General features: G+C 42.8%; 1 protein-coding gene across 1 annotated transcript in view; it reads left to right on the forward strand.

Annotated features, from left to right (window-relative positions):
- The window catches only part of iqcb1 (IQ motif containing B1), a 62,797-nt gene extending 39,869 nt beyond the window's left edge, over positions 1 to 22,928 (forward strand). Inside the window, exons 8-14 of the mRNA XM_052021543.1 lie at positions 2,731 to 2,840; positions 3,266 to 3,375; positions 5,688 to 5,830; positions 7,590 to 7,738; positions 12,744 to 12,875; positions 14,045 to 14,201; positions 21,699 to 22,928. Coding sequence (XP_051877503.1) covers positions 2,731 to 2,840; positions 3,266 to 3,375; positions 5,688 to 5,830; positions 7,590 to 7,738; positions 12,744 to 12,875; positions 14,045 to 14,201; positions 21,699 to 21,886 — 989 coding nt within the window. The 3' untranslated portion in view covers positions 21,887 to 22,928. The remainder of the gene's footprint in view (positions 1 to 2,730; positions 2,841 to 3,265; positions 3,376 to 5,687; positions 5,831 to 7,589; positions 7,739 to 12,743; positions 12,876 to 14,044; positions 14,202 to 21,698) is intronic.
- Positions 22,929 to 23,946: the final 1,018 nt, after the last annotated feature.

The raw sequence follows: 23,946 nt of genomic DNA on the forward strand, positions 1-23,946 counted from the left end.
TTCAGGTCAAAGGCCCTTCATCAAGAAACATTGCGTTTGTCCTCGTTCCACAGATGCTGCCTGATTGGCTTCCAGCATCCCCTGTTTTTATTTTGGATGTCCAGCATCTGCAGGTTTTTGATTTTCATTTACAAGTTTTATCAGTGACTTATCATTCCAAGGAGGAGATAAGTTTGGATCTTATGATTTGCTCTGAGATATGAGTCAAGACAGGCAGAATCAGATTTGAGGCATTCTTCAAAATGCTACTTCCAGCAGGTGCTGACTGCCTCTCTATCATTGATTTTCACCTCCGTTCTTGACTATCAATAGGATGGTACTTGGACCGTGGATAGTCTTGGCAACACCAAAGGATCCCCGCACATCCTGCTTATCAGTGACTTACTGGATGTCCTGCATTCTTTCCATCCATTATTTTGTCTTTAGTTCATGTATTTTCTGTTGGACTTTGACCTTCAGATGTCTAGAGGCATCATTTTCCTTTTCTTCAGAGGCATGATAGTGTTTCTATTCCAGAACATTTTGTGTTTGCGGTTAATTATCTACTGGATCTCTTCGTGATTCTCATCAAACCAATTCTGGTGTTTTTGGGCAAAGAAGACGAGGCTTTTCACCAATACTGATTATAGTGGACTTCAGGGCAGCCCGAACACTGGATGCTCTGTGGATCCTGTGGTTGGAGATCATCAAGAGATCTGTGGGGATGCTGTCAAAAATAAGTTTTCATCTTGGGATCCTGTGACCATCAAATTGATTTTCTTGCAGTATCCTCACCATTTACATGGTAGGCTTGCCATCTTTAACTCAGATGATGACGTAATCCACTAGGCTCCTGGATTGGGTCTTGCTCTGTCTCTCTGATGAAGCTGAGACAATGTACAGTGATTGATGCTGTTTACTTTAGTAAAGTTGAATCTGGCATTTGCCCTGTACAGTTTGGGGAGCATCTCATCAGCCACTGGAGGAGGTAGCTGAGGAGGACTCTACCCTGGCGATGAGATTTCCTGTAACTGACAGCAAGGAAACCCTTCTGTAGTAATTACAATTGAATCTGAGAGAAGACAAGACCATCTTCCAAACTATTTGCCTGGAGACAAACTTTGCTTTCCCTACTCCTTGCCAATATTGCCTTTCTAGAGGATTGAGTCTTTTCCAGTCCTGGCCAGGAAAATTAGTTTATCTCCTTCTGGGATGTGGGCCAGGATTTTTATCAAGGACAGTGCAAAAGTCCTTCTTGGCCTTATCCATAGCTTCCATTGTTGAGCATAAGTGCTAATGATCAAAGCATGCTGGTTTTGCAGTAGGGTGAGCCAGAGGGTGATTGGATGTTCACGTCTTAAAGGAGGAGTCATCAAGATACCAGATTGTTCCTTCCTAATGACAAAAATTCACTCTAAATAAACAAATGTTCCTTTTCTGCTTTGTTCTTCTCGAGGTTGTAGCCACAGCTTTGTTCTTTGAACTGGCTAGCTCCTGCTCCTCATGTCTCAGACGCCAATGTCAATGTCAAAGCAATGCGTTCCCAGACTATGAGAGTGAACAATGTTCGGCCCTATCACTTTTGGGGCTGTGAATGAGTGTCCTGACCTTCCAGGTTCTGAACTCCATGATGAGGAGTGGAAGTTATCTATATGTGAATTATTTTTATATGGGATGGCCATTGTACACCAGCTGCCACATATACTTGCCAATGAGGTCTTGGTCTGGCAGTAAGGAATGGAGGTCCAAGATAACTCGAGACCCTGATCTGCCATGTGGACATTAACACACGTGCACAAAAGTGGACGTGCAGGCATGTATCACCACATATGTACTCATGCCTGAACAATGGATGGGATCATACACCATCATCCTTATCCACCTCCTCCTCACTATAGCCCTCTTACATTTGACCCTCCTCCCTGTCCTTGAATCATTTTCCCTTCCCCGCCTAACCATCTCCCACCCTTCCTCAACCCCTCCCTCTCTCTTTTGTACTCAGCTACATGTTCCCCTCCCCTTCAACTGCACTGGGCATCTCTTTCCCTCTCTTTTCTCTCCCTCAATAGTGGACTGTCAAACGAGATTTTATGATCTAGTCTCTGGAATGGGTCATGAACTTGCAACCTTCGGACTCAGGTGAGAACACTACCAATAGGCTCATTATTGAAGCACAGGAAAGAAGCTCATACAGTATTGGTATTGGTTTATTATTGTCACTTGTACAGAGGTACAGTGAAAAACTCGTCTTGCATACCGATCGTACAGGTCACTTCATTACACAGTGCAGTTACATTGGGTTAGTACAGAACTTTGCAAAAGGCACAAAGTGCCTTGTGAATGGGAACTGAAAATAGTGACAAATGGGTTTTAAAAGAAGTTGGAGCAATAAATAAACTGCTGGAGGAACTCAGCTGGTCAGGCACATCTGTGGACGGAAATGGACTTTTCGGGTTGAGACCCTTCACCTGGACTCCAGTTTCCAATATCTGTAATCTCTTGTATCTCCATTTAAAAGAAGCTGTATCTTTACTTCGGTATTTTTGCTTTGTATGCAGAACTACATGACCTTGCGTTAAAGGGAATACTGTAGGGGCGTTGAATTAATAAATGAGTTTGCAATGCAAAGGGAACTGCCTTTGCCTTCGTATACATAATTTATAATTTCCTATGTTATGATGCGCATATTTAAAAATAATTCAAAAGAAGCTAAATGCTTGACAAATTATCAGTGAATGATTTGCTTCCCAGGTTTAAGTCGTCTTTTGAGTAAGCAGTGGACAGGAAGAGGTTTTGACAAGGACCTGAGTCAGCTATTGGAACTACTCAATGTTGGGTCAATCCAAGGAGTAAAGGAGCAGGTATGCATTGTTGTTCTCTGGAAGTGGTCTTAATAGTAATTCTTAAAAGGCAACTGTATAAGCACTCAAAAGGACAATTTTGAAAGACTGTAGGGAATGATCAGCAGTGGGACTAATTGGACAACTTTTCCATCAGGTCAACCAAGACACTGTGGACTTAGTTCAAGTTCCTGTGACTTGCCTCTCATAGCTTTTTACTATCTTAGAAAAAGCTGCAATAAAAGACTAAACAATGTTCTTGCTAAGTTGGTGAAGTCATTAAACCAGGGGAATTAATGCAGTAGTAGGAAGCACAGTTGGGTGAGTGGAAACACCATTTTGATGAATGACTTTTCTGTTCAATGACCTTTCCTTTTTTTATTTCTTATTGCTTTAAGTTTATGCAGTGTAGCTTAAAATAAAAGTGTGATTCTTGATGTTTCAAGAGATTCTACCGAGCTGCATGCTTGATCCAAGCAGCATGGAGAGCATATCAGACAAGAAAGCGGATGAAGAAACTTCCAAAAGTCGTGACAAATTTACAAAGGAGTTTCAGGTAAGGCTTTTGATCCTGGTGTACCCGATTAGATAGTTTATATATACCCTCATTCTCTGAAGTAAAAATAATTGGGAGGTGATTTAATAGATGTGTATATGGTCTTGACGGGTTGAGAAGGGATTGATCAATATTTCAAGATCCATGGCACACAGATTTACAGTGACACATAGAAGACATAGGGAGGAATGTGAGGAAACACTTCCTTATGCAGAGCGGTTGTAATCTGGAAATCACTGCTTATGAGTGGTTGAAACAGTCAGTCAGGGCTTTCAAAAGGGAATTGCTAAGGTACTTGAGGGAAAATTACTTGCAGGGTCAAGGGGAAAGCAGGGTCTAGGGGGGTGGAAGGGAGAGGGTTGGTGGGTGCGTGGAACCAATGGACTTGCTGTACAAAGAGCCAATATTGTGATAGTCTGAGTATTTTATCAATGCTATAAATATGTAATTTGGAAAAGGAATTTTATTTTATTTGTTCACTGGATGTGCACTCAATCTACCTCATTATGACCTTGCAACTTATAGTCTACCTGCACTGCACTTTCTCTGTATCTGTAACACTTCATTCTGCATTCTGTTATTGTTTTACCTTGTACCACCTTGATGCACTGTGTAATGAATTGATCTGTATAAACAGTATGCAAGAGAAGTTTTTCACTGTGTCTTGGTACATGTGATAATAATAAATCAATTTATAATTTACATCTCTGTAAAGTTCTGGGTTTATTAACCATCCCTAATTACCTCTTGTAAGGGACTTGCTAGTCCATGTCAAAAGGCAATTAACCCTTCCTCTCATTTTAGTCATTGGTTCGAGGGTGGTAACCCTGTTTTCCTGGCCTTACTCCTGCAGCCAGGCAGGATTAGAACAGGAAATAGGTATTAGTACTACAAATGATGACTGTAAAAGTAACAAATTGTCATTAAAAAACTGAGGTCATTCTAGAAGAAATCTCTTATCCTGACCCAATCTGATCTTCATGTGACTCCAAGGGCCAGTAATTAAAGGCCAGTTAGTTTAAGTTTGGTGCTGGGCAAATTATTGGAATCCTTTCTTCGGGCTCTATAACCATTTAGAAAGGCACAAGTTATTCAGGAACCGTCAGCATGAATTGTTAAGGGAAGGCCATGTCTGACCAATTTGATGGAATTTTTTGAAGTAGTGCCAAGTAAGGTTGATGAGGGCAGTGCATGTAATAGATACACCAGGCAAACAGGCCCTTCAGCCCACTGTGTCTGCACCGACCATTAACCATCCATTTACACTAATCCTACATTAATCTCATTTTTATTTATTCTCTGTATATTCTTATCAACTCCCCCTAAATTCTACCACTCACCTACACTCTAGGTACAATTTACTGTGGCCAATCAACCTACCAACCCATACATCTCTGGGATGTAGGAGGAAACCACATGGTCACAGGGAAGACATGCAAACTCAATAGACAGCACCCAAGGTCAGGATTGAACCCACGTTGCTGGGACTTTGAGGCAGCAGCTCCACTAGCTGCGCCACTGTGCCCCCTTTTAACAAGCTTGCACATGGCAGTCTGGTCAAAAAACATCAAAGCCCATGAGATCCAAGAGGATTAGCAAGCAAAGCTGGCTAAGTGGCAGGGAGCAAAGGGGATGCTTAACTGGTGATTTTGTAATTGGAAGGTTCCACAGGGATCAGCATTTGGCCTTTGCATTCCTCTTATACAGCCCAAGACCACAAGATATTGCAGAGATTTGTGGACACAGCCCAATCCATCATGTAAACCAGCCTCCCCTCCACCAACTCTATCTAACTCCCCGCTGCTTCGGGAAAGCAGCCTACATAATCAAGGACCCCTCCCATCCCGGTCATTCTCTCTTTGCCCCCCTTCCATTGAGCAGAAGATACAAAAGCTTAAGACCATGAGCAACCATATTCAATGACAGCTTCTCTCCCGTTGTTATCAGACTCTTGAACGGACGTCTCATACACTAAAGGATGACCTCTTGATCTCCCAATCTACCTCGTCATGGCCCTGGCACTTTATTTGTCTACCTGCACTGCACTTTCTCTGTAACTGTATTCTGCATTCTCCTTTTTACTACCACAATGTACTTATGTATGGAATGATCTGTCTGGAGGGCACACAAACAAAATCTTTTCACTGTATCTCAGTACATGTGACAATAATAAACCGATACCAATTCCAATTCATGAGTTATATCTAAAATGTAGGGGTCATCAAAACATCTGTACTCTATGGCATATATTTTGCATCTGTGTGAAACACGGTCCATTTTCACTGATTGTTAACCTTATGAAATGTTACTAGGGCAAAACGTGAACAGGACATACAACGGCAGGAAAAGGAGAGAGAGGAAGAGGAGCTAAAACACCAGCTACAGCTTCGGCGACATCGAACTCTTCGAGATTTTCGCCAGCGGCAGCTGAGCATGTTGGAGATAGTGCCTGCAAGTAAAATAACTTTTCAGAAAATCAGTTGCCTTTGCCCACATACACCTGTAGATTGAGTCTACACAACTTCGCAATTCATCTGCGGAACTTCTGCACCGGACTTTTGGGTCAACTGCTTGCCCATTCATTTTGCTGGCTTCTATTATCTCCAGTTCAGCATCACATTCTTGTTTCGAGATCCCATTGTGAGCTTACTGTTCCCTATCTCTGCAGTCTCCAGCCCTGTACATATCCAGGAACTCTGTTCCTCCTGTTCTGACCTCTCTTGATTTCCATAGCTGCTCCTTAGTTAACCTTGTGCCCAAACTGTGGAATTCCGTCCCTAAACCTCACCATTCTCTCCTCCTTAAAGCCCATCTCTTTGACCAAGCTTTTGGTTGCTTGTTCAGTTATCTCTTACATACTTGATGTCATCATTATCTGCAAATGTTATACTACATTACAGATGTTGATACTGTTACAATGTTCACAGAGTTGTAGTTCTATATGAATAAAATGTATTAGAGTTGAATCACTGAAGAGCATGACTCTTTAGAACCGCCTTCAGCTGGATAAATATCAAGCACCAATCAGATTTCTAAGAGTAGCTAGATAGAATTTATTCTGGCTGAAAAGAGCAGAGTTGGGAAATAAGTTGCAATTTTTTAAATCCAAACACAGTACTTATTGCCCTTCCCTAATTACTCAGTTCGAGTGGCTTGCTGGGCCACTTCAGAGAGAATTTAAGATTCAACCACATTTCTCTGAGTGTGAACTGGTTAAGATTTTAACCACAATCCAGTAGTTTCGTGATTACTGTTTCTGATAGTAGTTCCTGTTTGAAAAATCAGGATTTTTTAAATTAGCTTGAATTTAAAAGCTAGCTGTTGAGATTTGAGCTCCTATCTCTGGAACATGTCCAGGCCTCTGTAACTAGTCCAGTAATGTATCCACAATGCACATCCTGAAGCAAACCATTATAAGAAGCTTTGAAAACTATGAATTCAGCAATATGGACAAGTTTGCGAGAGTTAATTGATACTGGATATACTGGGGTCCAACTTAATATTACTGCAACCCCTTATTGCAAGTTTCAGTTGTGAGGAGAGATGGATAGGCTGGATCTGGAGCAGAGGAGGACCTGATAGAGGTATCCAAAATTATGATGGACATTGAGGGAGTAGATAGTGGGGAACATTTCCCTATAGCAGGAGTATCTGAAAAGAGAACGCATGAGTTCAGGGTAAGGGGTAAGAGGTTTAGCAGGAATCTGAGGAAGAACTTTTTCACCCAAGGATGGTTGGAATCTGGAATGCAGTGCCTGAGTTAGGTGATAGAGACAGAGAATCTCACAACAGTTAAGTATTTAGAGCAGCACTTGAACCTTACTCAAGGTATAAAAGGCTGCAGACCAAGACCTGATAAACAGGATTAGTATTGATGGGTGCCTGATGGTTAGAACAGAAATTGAGGGCCAAAGGGCCTTTATCTGTGTTGTATTACTCTATGACATTGCATCATGTACACTGTACCATTCATTTAGTGTATGCGAATGTGCTTTATCCAAAACTGCAGGGACATTGGGACAATTTCACTCTACGTTGCAATGAGATGTCATATATTCCTGCCAATTTGTTGTCCTCTAGTATTTTGATCTACACTTGGCTTTGATCCTGTACATACTTTGAGGATTTACACAGAGCTCTTCTGAATTCTTAAGAGCAGTGTCCTTCCCTTTCCAATTCTGTTTAATGGAAAACCTATCCTCTTCTCCCTGCAGGTGAAATTGCCAAGTACCTGCAGCAGGAGAAGGAGCAAGCAGCATTGTTGATTCAGAAGGTCTGGCGTGGTTACAGGCAGAGAAGCTGCTTCAGTCAACAGAAGCAGGCCCTTAAGGAATTCAAGGCAGCTGTCATTGTCCAAAGAGCTGTGAGTGCCTTCGTAATAGGTTGAAGTGTTTTTGTCATGATTCTGCAATGCAGTCATTGGAGTTTTACCTCAAGGATCACCAGGATTTTGCACTAGGGATATGGAGCAGAGGTCATAGGGAATGTGAGAAAATGTACCCTTACATAGCTACACATCTGCTTGCTTCTGTGCATTATTTCAAGAACAAACTTCCCTTTGTATGAAAAAATATAATTTATGCTTATAGCTGGCTATACTAACATTTATTGCCCATCACTGATTCTCATAGAGCACTACAGCACAGAAACAGGCCCTTCGTCCCATCTAGTCTATTCCAACCTGATCTGCCTAGTCCCATCTACCTGCACCCGGACCATATCCCTTCCCATGCACCTATCCAAAGCTCTCTTAAATGTCACAACTGAAGCCGCATCTACCACTTCCGCTGGCAGCTCATTCCACACTCGCACCAGCCTCTGAGTGAAGAAGTTTTCTCTCAGATTCCCCTTAAATATTTCACCTTTCACCCTAAATCTATGACCTCTAGTTCTAGTCTCACACCCAACCTGAGGGGAAAAAAACCTTCTTGCATTCACCCCTATCTATACTCCTCATAATTTTGTATACTATAAGTTCTCCCCCTCATTCTCCTGTGCTCAAGGGAATGAAATCCTAACCTATTCAACCTTTCCCTATAACTCAGGTCCTCAAATCCTGGCAACATCCTTGTAAATTTTCTCTGCACTCATTCAAGTTTATTGATATCTTTCCTGCAGGTAGGTGACCAGACCTGCACACAATCGTCTAAATTCAGCCTCACCAATGTCTTGTACAACTTCAACATAACATCCCAACTCCTGTATTCCTGATTTATGAAGGCCAAAGTGCCAAAAGCTCTCTTTACGACCCTATCTACCTGTGACACCACTTTTAAGGAATTATGGATCTGTATTCTCAGGTCCCTTTGTTCTACTGCATACCTCAGAGCCCTACCATTCACTGTGCAAGTCTTACCCTCGTTTGTCCTCCCAAAGTGCATCACCTCACACCTGTCTGCATTAAATTCTATCTGCCATTTTTCAGCCCTAGGGCACACCACTAGTCACAGGCCTCCAGTCGGAGAGACAACTGTCTACTACCACTCTCTGGCTTCTCCCGCTAAGCCAATGTTGAATCCAATTGACTACTTCATCCTGAATGCCAAGCGACTTAACCTTCTGGAGCAGCCTCCCATGTGGGACTTTGTCAAAGGCCTTGCTAAAGTCCATGTAGACAATGTCCACCACCTTTCCTTCATAAACCTTCTTGGTAACCTCCTCAAAAAACTCTATAAGATTGGTTAGACATGACCTACCGCACACAAAACCATGTTGACTATCCCTAATCAGGCCCTGTCTATCCAAATACTTATATATTCTGTCCCTCAGAATACCTTCCAATAATTTACCCATGACTGAAATCAGGCTCACCAGCCTATAATTTCTCGGCTTATTCTTAGAGCCTTTCTTGAACAACGAAACAACATTAGTTATCCTCCAGTCCTCCGGCAATTCACCCATGGCTAAGGATGTTTTAAATGTCTCTGCCAGGGTCCCTGCAATTTCTGCACTAGCCTCCCACAAGATTCAAAGGGACACGTTGTCAGGCCCTCGGGATTTATCCACCTTAATTCACCTCAAGACAGCCAGCACCTCCTCTTTCGTAATCCGGATATGGTTCATGACCTCACTAGTCTTTTGCCTCAGTTCTACAGTCTCTGTATCTGTCTCCAGAGTAAATACGGATGCAAAAAATTAATTTAAGATCTCCCCCATCTCTCAGCTCCATGCATAGATGACCAATTTCGTCCCTTGCTACCCTTTTGCTCTTAATATAGCTGTAGAAACAATTGGGGATTCTCTTTCACCCCATCTGCCAGATCAACCTCATGTCCTCTTTTTGCTCTCCTGATTTCTCTCTTAAGTGTTCTCTTGCATTTCTTATACTTATCAAGCACCTCATTTGATCCTAGCTGCCTATACCTGATATGTGCCTCCTTTTTCTTTACCAGAGCCTCAATATTCCTCAATAACCAAGTTTCCCTACACCTGTTAGCCTTGCCTTTTATTCTAACAGGAACATACAGGTTCTGTACTCTCAATATTTCACTTTTGAAAGCTTCCCACTTACCAAGCATCTCTTTGCCGAAAACAATTTACTCCAATTTAGAATCTCAACCCAAGAACCAGTTCTATCCTTCTCCATAATTATCTTGAAACAAATGGAATTATGATTACTAGATCTGAAGTGCTTCCCCTTACACACACTTCTGTCACCTGCCCTGTCTCGTTCCCTCAGAGGGGATCCAGTATTGTGCACTGTCTAGTTGGGACCACTACGTATTGATTCAGGAAACTTTCCTGAACACATTTGACAAACTCTATCCCATTCAATCCCTTTACAGTATGGGAGTCTCAGTCAATATGTGGAAACTTAAAATTACCTACTATCACAACCTTATTTTTCTTGCAGCTGCTATCTCTCTACAAATTTGTTCCTCTAAATCCCACTGACTATTGGGAGGTCTATGATATAGTCCCATTAACGTGGTCATCCCTTTTTTATTCCTCAGTTCCACCCATATTGCCCCAGTGGTCGAGCCCTCCAGTATGTCCTCTCTGAGCACTGCCATGACATTTTCCCTGATGAGTAATGCCACCCCTCCCCCTTTAATACCTCCCTCTCTATCATGTCTAAAACAATGGAACCCTGGAACATTGAGCTGTCAGTCCTGCCCCTCCTGCAACTAAGTCTCACTAATGCCTACAACATCATAATTCCACGTGCTGATCCATGCTTTAAGTTCATCTGCCTGACCTACAATGCACCTTGGAAGTGATGGCTACAATTCTTGTGAAGGGGCTCCCATAATACTCCAGTTTTTGGCCAGGGAGCTGATCAAATGATGATCCATGTGTAAGTCAGAATGGTGAGTGACTTGAGGGGAGCTTGATGGAGATATCCCCATGAGCCTGGGTGGTGGACATTGTGAGTTTTGGAGCTAATATTGACTTCTGTTGCCTCCCATTTACACTTGTGTATGCCTTTTGTGACCAAAATGTGAGTCTTGATCCAAAAAGTTTTATGAAATGATAGATGATGCACATCCAGAGAAACAATGTGGCAATTTTACTTTAACATCACAAAGTGACTAACCCTGGATGGATTGATTGGTCATGCAATGTGCTGCATCAAATTTTTTAAGTCTGTTAGGTCATATTTTACGCTTAGATTGGAAGGCCTAATCAGTAACTATAAGGAATTCTTTTTCACCCTTTTTTAAAAGTAGGAAATGCAGCAGTTAATTTGCACACAGCAAACTTACACAAACAAGAACCTGATATTGACTGTGTTTTGTTTATAAATAAAAGCAGAATATCTTGTAAATACTCAGCAGGTCAGGCAGCATCCGTAGGGAAAGGAACAGAGTTGTAATTTAAGGTCGATGACCTTTTGGGTTTTGAATTGGTTGAGGGGTAAATGTTGGCTAGTACACCAGGAAGAACTCCCTGCTTTTTGTCAAATTAGTGACATATGATCTTTTACCTCTATCTGAGAGTCTCTGTTTGATGTCACCTCCAGAATGCAGTGCAGCACTCCCTCAGTTTTACTCTGCCCATTTTTCTTTCAAGTTTCAATTCACAATCATCTAGGTCAGAGGTGTGAGTACTACCAACTGAGATACAGTTTAAACTAGAATTCTGAGATTAGAACAATAGAAGCTCATGTCCAGTGATTTATTCAGATTTAGATTCAGATTAGTTTATTGTCAAATACATCAGGGTGCAGTGAAATTCCTTGCCTGCATGAAACTCACAGAGTAAACAGTAGAGATGACAAACACAACAATAAATACAGTTGTTCGACAGAGGGTGGTGGTTGAAGGGACTTATTTGGGCTGGAGGCCTGTGAGTAGTGGTGTTCTGCAAGGATCTGCGCTGGGACCTCTGCTGTTTGTGATGTACATAAATGACCTGGATGAGTATGTTGATGGGTGGGTTAGTAAGTTTGCAGATGGTACCAAGATTGGTGGAGTTGGGAATAGTGTAAAAGACTGGCGATGGATACAGCGTGATATGGATCAGTTGCAGATGTGGGCAGAGAAATGGCAGATGGAGTTTAACCCAATAAATATGAGGTGTTACACCTTGGTAGGACTAATGTCAAAAGGCAGTATACACAGTCAAGAGACACTTAACAGTGTTAAAGAGCAGAGAGACCTTAGGGTGCAAGTCCATGTCTCATTGAAAGTGGCTACACAGGTCGACAGGGTGGTTAAAAAGGCTTATGGAATGCTTGCTTTCATTAATCGAGGTATTGAGTATAGGAGTCAAGAAGTTATGATGCATCTCTATAGAACTCTGGTTAGGCTGTATTTAGAGTATTGCCTGCAATTCTGGTCACCTCACTATAGGAAGGATGTCAAGGCTTTAGAGAGGGTGAGGAGGAGGTGTACCAGGATGCTGCCTGGATTAGAGGGCATGTGCTATCAGGAGAGGCTGGACAAACTTGGGGTCTTTTCTCTGGAGCGGTGGAGGCTGAGGGGTGATCTGTTGGAAGTGTATAAAATTATGAGGGGCATAGATAGGGTGGACAAGCAATATCTTTTTCCCATTATTGAGCGATCCAATACCTGAGGGCATACATTTAAGGTGAGAGGGGGTAGTTTCAGGACAGACGTGAGGGGTTCGTTTTTTACTGAGAGAGTGGTGGATGCCTGGAATACGTTGCCTGATAGGGTGGTGGAGGCAAATTCATTGGGGGCTTTTAAGAGGGGTTTGGATGGACACATGAATGAGAGGAAAATAGAGGGATATGGGCATTCTGTAGGTAGGAGGGATTAGCTATGTCAGCACAACATTGTGGGCCGAAGGGCCTGTTCTGTGCTATGTTCTTTAAATTGACAGGGAGGTAGAATGGACATTAATCCTTTTGTGAAAACATTGAGTCTCAGAAGAGTTACATGAAATGTTTCTCATGGCTGCAGGTGCTGAAGTTCCTCGAAAAACGTAGACATCTGAGAAAAGGTGTCCTTACCTGGCAGGGACCAAAGGGTCTCACAGATGCACGGAGACAAGAACTGCACGCCAAAGTTGAAGAGTATGTCAAACGTCATCCGGTGAGTCGTGGTTTGATCTCCTAAAACTCATTTGTAAAGCCAGAATGAGCTTCATTGATTTCTTTTAAACAAAAACATAAGATCTCTTAACCCAACCAGCCCACTGTCTCCAGGGTTTATTTCCAATTATGTCCGCACACCACACTGTTGCTCCCTTGTTTTATTGAGCATAAATCCTCTGGAGAAAAATAAATAGCCACAGTAATGCCTGCAGATCCCCCATGGAAACAAATTAATCTCAGGTGATCCAGGGTTTGCAGTATATCAAATATAGCTTCCTGGCTGGGTTCAGTTTACCAGGATCACATGTTTAGGAACCAGAGTGGTTCAATCATAGAATCATACAGCACAGAAACAGGCCCTTTGGTCCAGCTGGTCCATGCCGACCAAGATGCCCCATCCAAGCTAGTTCCATTTGCCAGCGTTTGGCCCATAACGTTCTAAACCTTTTCAATCCATGTACCTGTCCAACTGTCTTTTAAAAGTTGTTATTGTACGTGCCTCAACCACTTCCTCTGGCAGCTGATTCCACATAGATACCACCCTTTGTGTAAAAAAGTTGCCCCTCATGTTCCTCTTAAATCTTTCCCCTCTCACCTTAAACCTATGCCTTTTAGTTCTTGATACCCCAACTCTGGGGAAAAAGACCGAGTGCGTTCACCCTATCTATGTCCCTCATGATTTTATACACCTCTGTAAGATCACCTCTCAGTCTCCTACACGCTAAGGAATAAAGTCCTAATGGTCCATGGAGTTGGTCCATAAAGTCAAAGCCTGCAATCTGAGAGATCAGAACTGTTCACTGCTATTGTAAAATACTTGCCTGTACGATACCGACTTGTATAAGTCACATTGATTTTCTTTTGTAAACTTTCACTGTTGATTACTATAATTACCTTCTCAGACTAATCTTTGTACCACTGCCTCTTCGTGTTCTGTGTTACTTTAACGACTGATTTGCATTGACTGACAATTGAATCGTTGCTGAACATTGGAGCATTTTCTGTTGGGTTCAGCATCAACGATCAGTCCTGTCTCTGAATGCAAATCTACACGAGAAACCACTTCACTCTTCGATCCCACTTAAAGTAATGTGAGTCATCAATAGGAACCCCTCACTACGTGTACCCAAAACTGATCACAGCATTTTAACCCACCTCTGCTCTTAGGTTCCTCATGTGTCAGAGGAGCGAACGAAGGAGCAACATGCCCAGGCCCAAGAGATGCTGGGCCAGTACCTCATGAGGAGAAATCTGGAGAGAAAATCAGAACTGCGCCAGGAGGCACTACTTGCCCAGATTAACACAGACATTGAACTCCTGATGAGTAAGTAGGAATACAGAAATATAGGGCCAGGATGTGTCCGTTTAGTCCCCACATTCAGCCATTCCATATACCTGTTGTTCCCCATATCCATAAGAGCTCTTAACCAAAATACACCAAAAAATAACAGTTGATTACTGGAGGTAATGTTCTGGTGTGAATTGAGAGTTGGTTAGTAGACAGAAAAAGTGTAGATATATAAGGGTTGTTTTCATATTGAGAGGCTGTGGCAAATGGGGAGCTGCAGGGATCAGTGCTGGGACCCCAGCTGTTCATTACCTGTAAGAGTGATTTGGACGATGGGTGGTGTAATATATCCAAGAGCAAAAAAAATGCAGATGTTGAAAATCTGAAATAAAAAGAGAAAATAATGGGAAATACTCATGAAATCAGGCAGCATTTGTGGAGAAAGAAACAGAGTTAACAGTTCAGATCGATGACCTTTCTTCATTTATTGATGGTGTAAAGCTAAATGGTAGTGTGGGCTGTGAGAAGGATGCAGAGGGGCTTCAGCAGAATATAGAAAGTAATTAAATGAGCAAGGACATGGCAGATGGAATATAATGTGGAGAATTGAGTTCATACACTTAGGTACAAAATATGAAAAGGCTGAATTTTTTTAATGATGGGAAGCTGAAAAGTATCGGTGTTCAAAAAGATTTGAGTGTACTTGTACACAAATTGCTGAAAGTTAACATGTAGGTATTGCAAACAATCGGAAAACAAATGATATGTGGACCATCGTAAGTGGATTTGAGTAGAAGAGTGGTTCCGCTGAGACTGCATCTGGAATACTGTGAAGAGGTCTGGTGTCCCTACATAAGAAAGGATATACTTGTGATAGAGGGAACACAGCAAAGGGTCAACACAGTGATCCCTGGGATGGTGGGTTTGTCATTTGAGAAGATAGTGTGTAGACTAAGGCCATACTCCCTTAAGTTAAGAAGAATGAGAGGTGATATCATTGCAACATACAAAATTCTTATGGGACTTGACAGGGTAGATGCAAGAATAATGTTTGTTTTGGTTGGGGTGCCTAGAACAAGGAATGCCACTCTCAGAGTTAAGGTATTCAGAATATTAATGAAAAGGAATTTCTTCACCCAAAAGATAGTGAAACTTTGGAATTGATACCCTAGGGTGGTGTGGAGTCTCATTGCTGAGTATATTCAAGACAGAGGTCAGTATATTTTTGGATATTAAAAGAATAGGAGTTGGTGCAAGAAAGTAGCACTAAAGTAAAAGATTAGCCATGATCTTACTAAATGGCAGGGCAGGCACAAGGGGTCTCCTGCTACTGTTTCTTATGTTCTTAAGACCTGGCACCAACTGTCATTCAATGAAGAGAGTTTCAAGATTCCAACCACCATCTTCATAGAAATCACTAAATTGTCACAGCACAGAAAGAGACCTTTTGGCTCAGGCCAGCTCTTGGTAGAGCAATCCCACCAGTGGCATTCTCCATAAAACTGCAAATAATTCTGTCCCAACTATCTTTTCAATTCCCTTCTTTGGTTCTTTTTATCATCACCCCGACAGACAGCAGGTTCCTAATCTGAACAACTCTCTGCATTTTTGGAAAAAGATCAGCTCAGGGCCAAGATTTGAATTTTTTTTTGTCAGTTTCCTAATTTCACTCCTGGAAAGCCCACTTTTTTTTCTGTGCTTCCTTCTCCTAGATCCTACAAGAAGTGGAAACATTTTCTGTGTCTACTCAACCTTAATGGCTCAGCCTTAAAAGCTCAGCACTCGAACAATTCATATTGGTATTGGTTTATTATTGTCACTTGTACCAACGTACAGTGAAAAACTTGTCTTACAAACCAATCTTACAGGTCAATTCATTACACAGTGCAGTTACATCAAGTTAGTACAGAGTGCATTGAGGTAGTACAGAGTAAAGTGTCACAGCTACAGAGAAAGTGCAGTGCAATAAGGTGCAAGGTCACAACAAGGTAGATCGTGAGGTCGAGGTCATAGGTCATAGTCCATCTCATTGTATAAGGGAACTGTTCAATAGTCTTATCACTGTGGGGTAGAAGCTGTCCTTAAGTCTGGTGGTACCTGCCCTCAGGCTCCTGTATCTTCTGCCCGATGGGAGAGGAGAGAAGAGAGAATGTCCTGGGTGGGTGGGCTCTTTGATTATGCTGGCTGCTACACTAAGACAATGAGGGGTAAAGACAGAGTCCAAGGAGGGGAGACTGGTGTCCGTGATGCGCTGGGCTGTGTCCACAACTCTCTGCAGATTCTTGCGGTCTTGGGCAGAGCAGTTGCCGTACCAAGCCGTGATACATCCTGATGGGATGCTTTCTATGGTGCATCGGTAAAAATTGGTGAGAGTCAAAGGGGACAAACCACATCTCTTTAGCCTCCTGAGGAAGTAGAGGCGCTGGTGAGCTTTCTTAGGTACGAGCGCCCTTTCACAATGTGCACAGTGAGTGCAATTACAAAAGAAGTTTTGAAATAAGAACCAAAATTAACAAGAGACAAACCTTTTGGTATAACAGGAGATTAGGACCTGGTTGGTGCTGCCGGGTGGCTAGTACAGAGAAATTCAATCATGGTATTCAAAAGTTAATTGGATTAATTCGTGAAAGCAAACAAAGGGGTGGGAAAGTGAAGGAGTGGGATAAACTAAATTATGTTTGAACAGTGTTGGCACAGACTTGACGGGCTGATCGGCCTCTTCCATGTTGTAATTTTCATTGCTCTGTGAATTACCTCTTGAGCACTAGTCTCAAGATTGGACCAGAACAAGGAACAGTTTTGTTGAGTGTCCAGTAAATCAGAACAGAGACACATTTGGGGAAGGAAGAAATGAATTTGCAGTGTAAGTTGGTTCAATAGTTTAGTGAGCTGGCAGGTCACTAACAGAACTTGATGGATGAAGTATGTTGGATGCCTAGTCTATGTCGTGTGAGTTGATCTCTGCTTTGCCCCAGACTGAATCCTCTAATTGGTTTTAACGCATTTTGTTTTGGAAGAGATAGTCAGCAAAGTTCATGCTCCTGATCATACCCTGGTGATCCTGGCAAAAAGTCTCACAGGTATAGATTCTGGGTAAGGTTCTTGTTTACCTTGAATCTTTCCCAAACATCCATACCACTCCAGCACCCGTGCCCATTCCCCTCCCTAAGATCTTCCCCTTTAAGGTTGTGGGTGGGAGGTTCAGGGGAGATGTCAGAGGGAGGTTTTTCACCCAAAGAGTGGTTGGTGCATGGAATGCACTGCCTGGGGTGGTGGTGGAGGCAGATACATTGAACAGGTTCAAGAGCTTGTTGGATAGGCATATGGAGGAACGTGAGATAGAGGGATATGCGGGAGGAAGGGGTTAGGTAGTGTGAGGGTGGTCTGATGGACGGCACGACACGGTGGGCCGAAGGGCCTGTTTTGTGCTGTATGGTTCTATGGTTTTGCTGAATAATGTCATTAAGTTCATGGAACCAAATATGAGGAATTAAATGAGTAAACATTATAGAATGAGTAAACATTTTGGCTGAGTGGGAGAAGACAGAGAGTGGTAGTGGATAGTTGTTTCTCAGATTGGAGGCCTGTGACTAGTGGTGTGCCTCAGGGATCTGTGTTGGGGCCATTGTTGTTTGTTGTATATATCAATGATCTAGAAGATAATGTGGTAAATTGGATTAGTAAGTTTGCAGATGACACTAAGATTGGAGGTGTAGTGGACAGCGAGGAAGGCTTTCAAAGCTTGCAGAGGGATCTGGACCAAATGGAAAAATGGTCCAGAAAGTGGCAGATGGAATTTAATGCAGACAAGTGTGAGGTGTTGCATTTTGGAAGGACAAATCAAGGGAGGACGTACAGAGTAAATGGTAGGGCACTGAGGAGTGCGGAGGAACAAAGGGATCTGGGAGTTCAGATACATGATTCCCTGAAAGTAGAGTCACAGGTAGACAGGGTTGTAAAAAAGGCTTTTGGCATCCTGGCATTTATAAATCAAAGTATTGAGTATAGGAGTTGGAATATTTTGGTGAGGTTGTATAAGTCATTGGTGAGACCAAATTTAGAATATTGTGTGCAGTTCTGGTCGCCGAACTACAGGAAGGATGTCAGTAAGATTGAAAGAGTGCAGAAGAGATTTACTAGAATGTTGCCGGGTCTTCAGGAGTTGAGTTACAGGGAAAGATTGAGCATGTTAGGACTTTATTCCTTGGAGCGGAGAAGAATGAGGGGAGATATGATAGAGGTTTACAAAATGATGAGGGGCATAGACAGAGTTAATGCAAGTAGGCTCTTTCCACCTAGATTAGGAGAGATAAGTATGAGAGGACATGGCTTTAGGGTGAAAGGGGAAAGGTTTAGGGGGAACATTAGAGGGAACTTCTTCACTCAAAGAGTGGTGGGAGTGTGGAACGGGCTGCCATCTGCTGTAAGTGCAGGCTCGGTCTTTTAAGAGTAAATTGGATAGATACATGGACGAGAGAGGTCTGGAGGGGTATGGGCTGGGGGCAGGTAAATGGGACTAGCAGAATAATGTTTCAGCACAGACTAGAAGGGCCGAATGGCCTGTTTTCTGTGCTGTAGTTTTCTATGGTTCTATGGAATCATACAACACAGAAACAGGCCCTTCAACCCTGCACACATGTGCTGCCCATCAGGTACCTATCTACAGGCTGTCCCTGGGTTATGGACTCTCAACTTATCTGTACATACAAGCGATAATAATGTTATTAAATTCAAAAGTCTGATGTACTTACACACATTCATTCCTACAAATGGCAGAACTAGTTCCCTCTCTCTCTCTCTCTCTCCACTTTCAGTAATTGTTCTTTCTTATCAATCTTGTGTGCCTTTGATGCCGTTCATACAATACTGTGGAGGTATGGTTACCATGTTGAGTAATATTTTGTGTATTTTCCAATTTATGGACAAAATCGACTTCTGGATTTCTGTAAAAACGAAATGCAATCATTACCTGGGGACAGCCTGAATATTAATCCCATTTTCCACATTCGCTCAAGTTTTTTCAAGTACTCATCTGAATAGTAAAATGTTGTGAGAATACATGTCTCCAACACACTTTCAGGCAGAGTTCCAGATTTCCATGTCCTCTAGGTGGAAAAAAATCCTTCCTCAAATCCCCTCTGAATCTCCCACCCCCTTACTCTAAATCTGTTCATTCTGACAATAGACACCTCTGCTAAGGGGAAAAGTTTCTCACTAGCTGGCCTGCTGAGTTCCTCCAGCATCATCATGTTTTTCATCTAGATTCCAGCATCTGCAGTCCTTTGTTTCTCTTTCTCACTAGCTAACCTATCCATGTTCCTCATAATTTCGTATACCTCTGGCAGGTGCTCCTCAGTCTTCCCTACTCCAGAGAAACAATCCTAGTTTCTCCTCATAGCTGAAACGTTCCATCCCAGTCAACGTCCTGGTGAATCTCCTCTGCACCCTTCCTATAGAGTGGCAACCAGAACTACATACAATACTCCAGCTGTAACCTACCTATCATTTTCTATGGTTGCATTGTAATCTCCCTGCGTTTATGTCTTTAGTCTGTGCTAATTTCTGCCCAGTGACTTTGGTCAGGTGTGGCTGTCTGGGTAACATGTAGTGTGGTGGGAGTCAGAAACACTTAGCAGGGAGCTGAGCATCACAGAGACACAAGAGAGACTGCAGATGCTGGAAATCTGGAGCAACGAACACAAAATGCTGGAGGAACTCAACAGGTCAGGCAGCATCTATGGAGGGAAATGAACAGTCAACATTTCAGGCTGAGGCGTCAGTTTGGCCCAACATTGTCTGCTGCCAATAGTGGGAGCCCTGAGGTTGGGTAAACGTGAGGAGGGCCTGTAAGGCTGTAAGGAATGATATCGGAAGACACGGGTGACAGGAGCAGAAATAATAAGTGATTGGTTTCAGAAAAATGCAAGCGAGTTATGTATCTCAAGCTTAATTAATCCAATTAAATCTTTAAGTGCTATACACTACCTCAAGCTATTTCACGACAAATAATACTTACGTATATACTGTATGATGAAACTACTGCATACTACAGTCCTGGTCGCCCTGCTACAGGAATGATGCCATTAGACTGGAAAGGGTATAAAGAAGGTTCACGAGGATGTTACCAGAACTGCAGGGTTTGAATTATAAGGAGAGACTGGAGAGGATGGGACTTTTTTCCCTGGAGCATAGGAGATTGAGGGGTGACCTTACAGAGGTTTATAAAATCATGAGGGGCATAGATAAGGTGAACGGTCACAGTCTTTTCCCCAGGGTAGGGGAGTCCAAAACCCAGAGGGCATAGATTTAATATGAGAGGGGAAAGGTTCAAAAGTAACCTAAGGGGCAACTTTTTCACACAGAGGGCAGTGGGTATATGGAATGAGCTGCCAGAGGAAGTGGTTGAGGCAGGTACAGTTATGACATTTAAAAGACATTTGGACAGGTACATAGATAGGAAAGGTTTAGAGGGACATGGGCCAAATGTAGGCAAATGGGGCTAGCTCAGTTAGAAAACTTGACTGGCATGGACGAGATGGGCCAAAGGCACTGTTTTCTATGCTACATAGCTCGCTGACTCTAACTGCAGTGGGTTATTTGAGCTCATGCAATTAACCTAAAATTTGCAGTGAATCCAGGCCCTCCACATTTACCAGCATCAGTGATTCGGATGTGCCTCACATTCTTTCTGAAGTCTTTGTGCATGGACCCACACTAAACCCTTTAATGACCGATCAGGATTCCCTTTGCTTTCATTGTCATACTTTGCCTTGAGTTGGAAGTTGGGGCTGGGCTGGGGTGGGGTTGAGTTGCAGAGGGAGTGTATCAGTTTAATATGCATGCAGACCATCCTTTTGAGATGAAAACCAAACAAAACCTACTGATGCAGAAAATCTGAAATGAAAACTGAAAACACTCAGTGGGTTGTCAGAACCTGAGGTAATGTTTCAGGTCGAAGTCTCAGTCGAGTTTATTGTCACATGCACAAGAAGTACATGTGTGCACAGATGCAATGAAAAACTTACTTGCAGCAACATTGCAGGTGCATCATATAAGCAGCATTCACAAGAAAAACATAAACATAAATCATACACAATTTTTACATGAAAGAACACAACTACAATTAGAACAAAATAAATCATCCTCTTTCGTGCAAAGTGATCAAAATGGTCATAGTCCTGCTAAACTGTAGTGATTAGGGTTGTGCCAGTTCATTCAAGAGCTGAGTGGTTGAAGGGAAGTAGCTGTTCTTGAACCTGGTGGTGTGGGACTTCAGGCTTCTGTACCTCCTGCCCGATAGTAGCTGGGAGAAGATGGCGTGGCCCGGTTGGTGAGAATCTTTGGTGATGGATGTTGCCTTCTTGAGGCAGCACCTCCTGTAGATACTACCATTGGTGGGGAGGGATGTGCCTGTGGTGCATTGGGCTGAGTCCTGAGGTCAAAGTCTCTTGCAGTTTGAACGATTGATTTTGTGGTCCTTTGTATTCTTGTTGTTTTTGTTTAAACTGGATTTCATTTGCCTTTTGCATCCAGATGCTCCAAGTTTAAAGGAGGCCACCAAGAAGGATGCAGAGCTCTTTAACTGCAGATCTGCTCCTGTTGCAGCCAGGGCCAGGCAGTCTCACAGTGCCATGCTGCAGTTCACACGGGGGCCCTGGTGGAAGAAACTGGACCCCGAAGCAATCTACACTGACGATACGGATTTTGATCTTGTACTGTGACCACAAAGGCACGAGCAGGGAGCACCCGCACCAGCCTAACATCTGGGGAAGTGGGATGGGCAAGGCTAACAATGTTGTGGCGTGTGGTTGGCAGGCATTTGCACTCTTCTTCAAGTGTGCATTGGTGAAGAGCCACGGGAAGGAAAATATTTACATACGTGTTATATTTGAGGATAGTGGCTGCAATAGTGCAGGAAAGGTGGCAGCTAATGTGCACACAGCAAACTCTCTCAAACAGCAATCGTCCCTTTTTGCTGGAGTTAATTAAGAGATAAATGTTAACTGGGAGAGCTTCCTTTCTCCTCCTCCCTCAGTTACAGTAGAGTCAGAATCAGGTTTATTATCACGGACTTATAAGTTATGAAATTTGTTGTTTTGCAGCAGCAGTACAATGCAAAGACATAAAGTTACTATAAATTACAAAATAAATAAATAGTGCAGAAAAAAAGGAATAACAAAGTAGTGTTCGTGGGTTCATGGACCGTTCAGAAATCTGATGATGGAGGAGAAGAAGCTGTTCCTAAATCGTTGAGTGTGGGTCTTCAAGCTCCTGTAACTCCTCCCTGATGGTGTAAACGAGAAGAGGGCATGTCCCAGATGTTACATATCCAGCTGAATGACTCAGTACAAGTCTCAGCCAAAAGTGGGCACTTCTAGCAGCAGCACTCCCTCAACATCCCATACGTACACCACAAAGAAATAAAAGACAAGTTACTCCATTGGCAGTGGGATAAGTGTTGATCCCTGTTATTAGGCACTGAGCTTGACCAATGACTAAGTTTGTTCAGTCATGGAAAGGAATTTAATAGAGGTTCACACAATGACAGTGCAGAGAGGATAATTGCAGACAACATTCCATATTAATATAGATTCAAACAAGCAAATAGCAAAATTTTCATTGACATCTTAAGGTTTCAAAGACATCTGAAATAGAAAAGTGGAGTCACAGCCTTGCTTTAAGAATTAGTGGGTTTCTGTGATAAGGGAGATATGTCTGGGTGAACTGAGTGACTTCCAATGTCCAACTTATATTTTATACCTCAATAATAAGAAAGACAAATATTTATTAAATTTTATTCTGTTTCTCCTACCTGTAGTGATGCGGTTAATTTGGTTAACTGGAACATGCTATTCGGGCAGGGACCATTGGTTAGAGACCTGTATTGGATGGGGTTCACACTGCACACCCAGGCAGTATTCACTATACAGCGTTTAATTTTATACCTTGACTGTGCAAAGTGTTTTGTATTTTAGCTGTTCCCAGGAAACTAATTATTTCAATGAGAAACAGAGGACTTCAGATGCTGGAATCCAGATGAAAAACATGATGATGCTGGAGGAACTCAGCAGGCCAGGCAACATCCATGGAGAAAAGCAGGCGGTCAACATTTCGGGTCAGGACCCTTCCTCAGGACTGAAGACAGGAAAAGGGGAAGCCCAATGGATCGGAGGGAAAAGCAGAGCAGTGAAAGGTGGACAAAAGGGGGGAGGCGGGGTGGGCACAGGGTGGTGATAGGTAGATGCAGGTAAGAGATAGTGATACGCAGGTGCGGGGAGGAGGGGAGAGCAGATCCACCCGAAGACGGGTCAAAGGTAAGGAGAGAAAACAAAGATAATGGTGTAGAAAAAAGAGAGATAGGCTAGGAAAGGGAAGAAAAGAAGAAGCATGGTTGGGGGTGGGGGGGGGGTGGTGTGGGAGGAGTGTGGGGATTACCTAAAGTGGGAGAATTCAATGTTCATGTCATTAGGCTGCAAGGTTCCAAGAGGAAAAATGAGCTGCTGTTCCTCCAGTTTGCGCTCGGAATTCTCCTGGCAGTGAAGGAGGCCGAGCACTGTCATATCTAATTATTGCGATGAATCCCTAGTGAAGAGAACATTCTGTGAGTGTTCTGGGACCGCCACTTCAGGATACTTTTTAATATTGAGTTGGGCTGAAGTGCCTGTTTCCGTGCTGTAGATGGAATCTGACATAAATCATGACATAAATCTGAAATGAAAACAGAAATTGCTGGAAGAACTCAAGAAATCAGCAGGTCAGGCAGCATCCATGGGGAACGAAA

Source organism: Pristis pectinata, chromosome 1 (assembly GCF_009764475.1).
Source record: "Pristis pectinata isolate sPriPec2 chromosome 1, sPriPec2.1.pri, whole genome shotgun sequence".
Classification (NCBI taxonomy): domain Eukaryota; kingdom Metazoa; phylum Chordata; class Chondrichthyes; order Rhinopristiformes; family Pristidae; genus Pristis; species Pristis pectinata.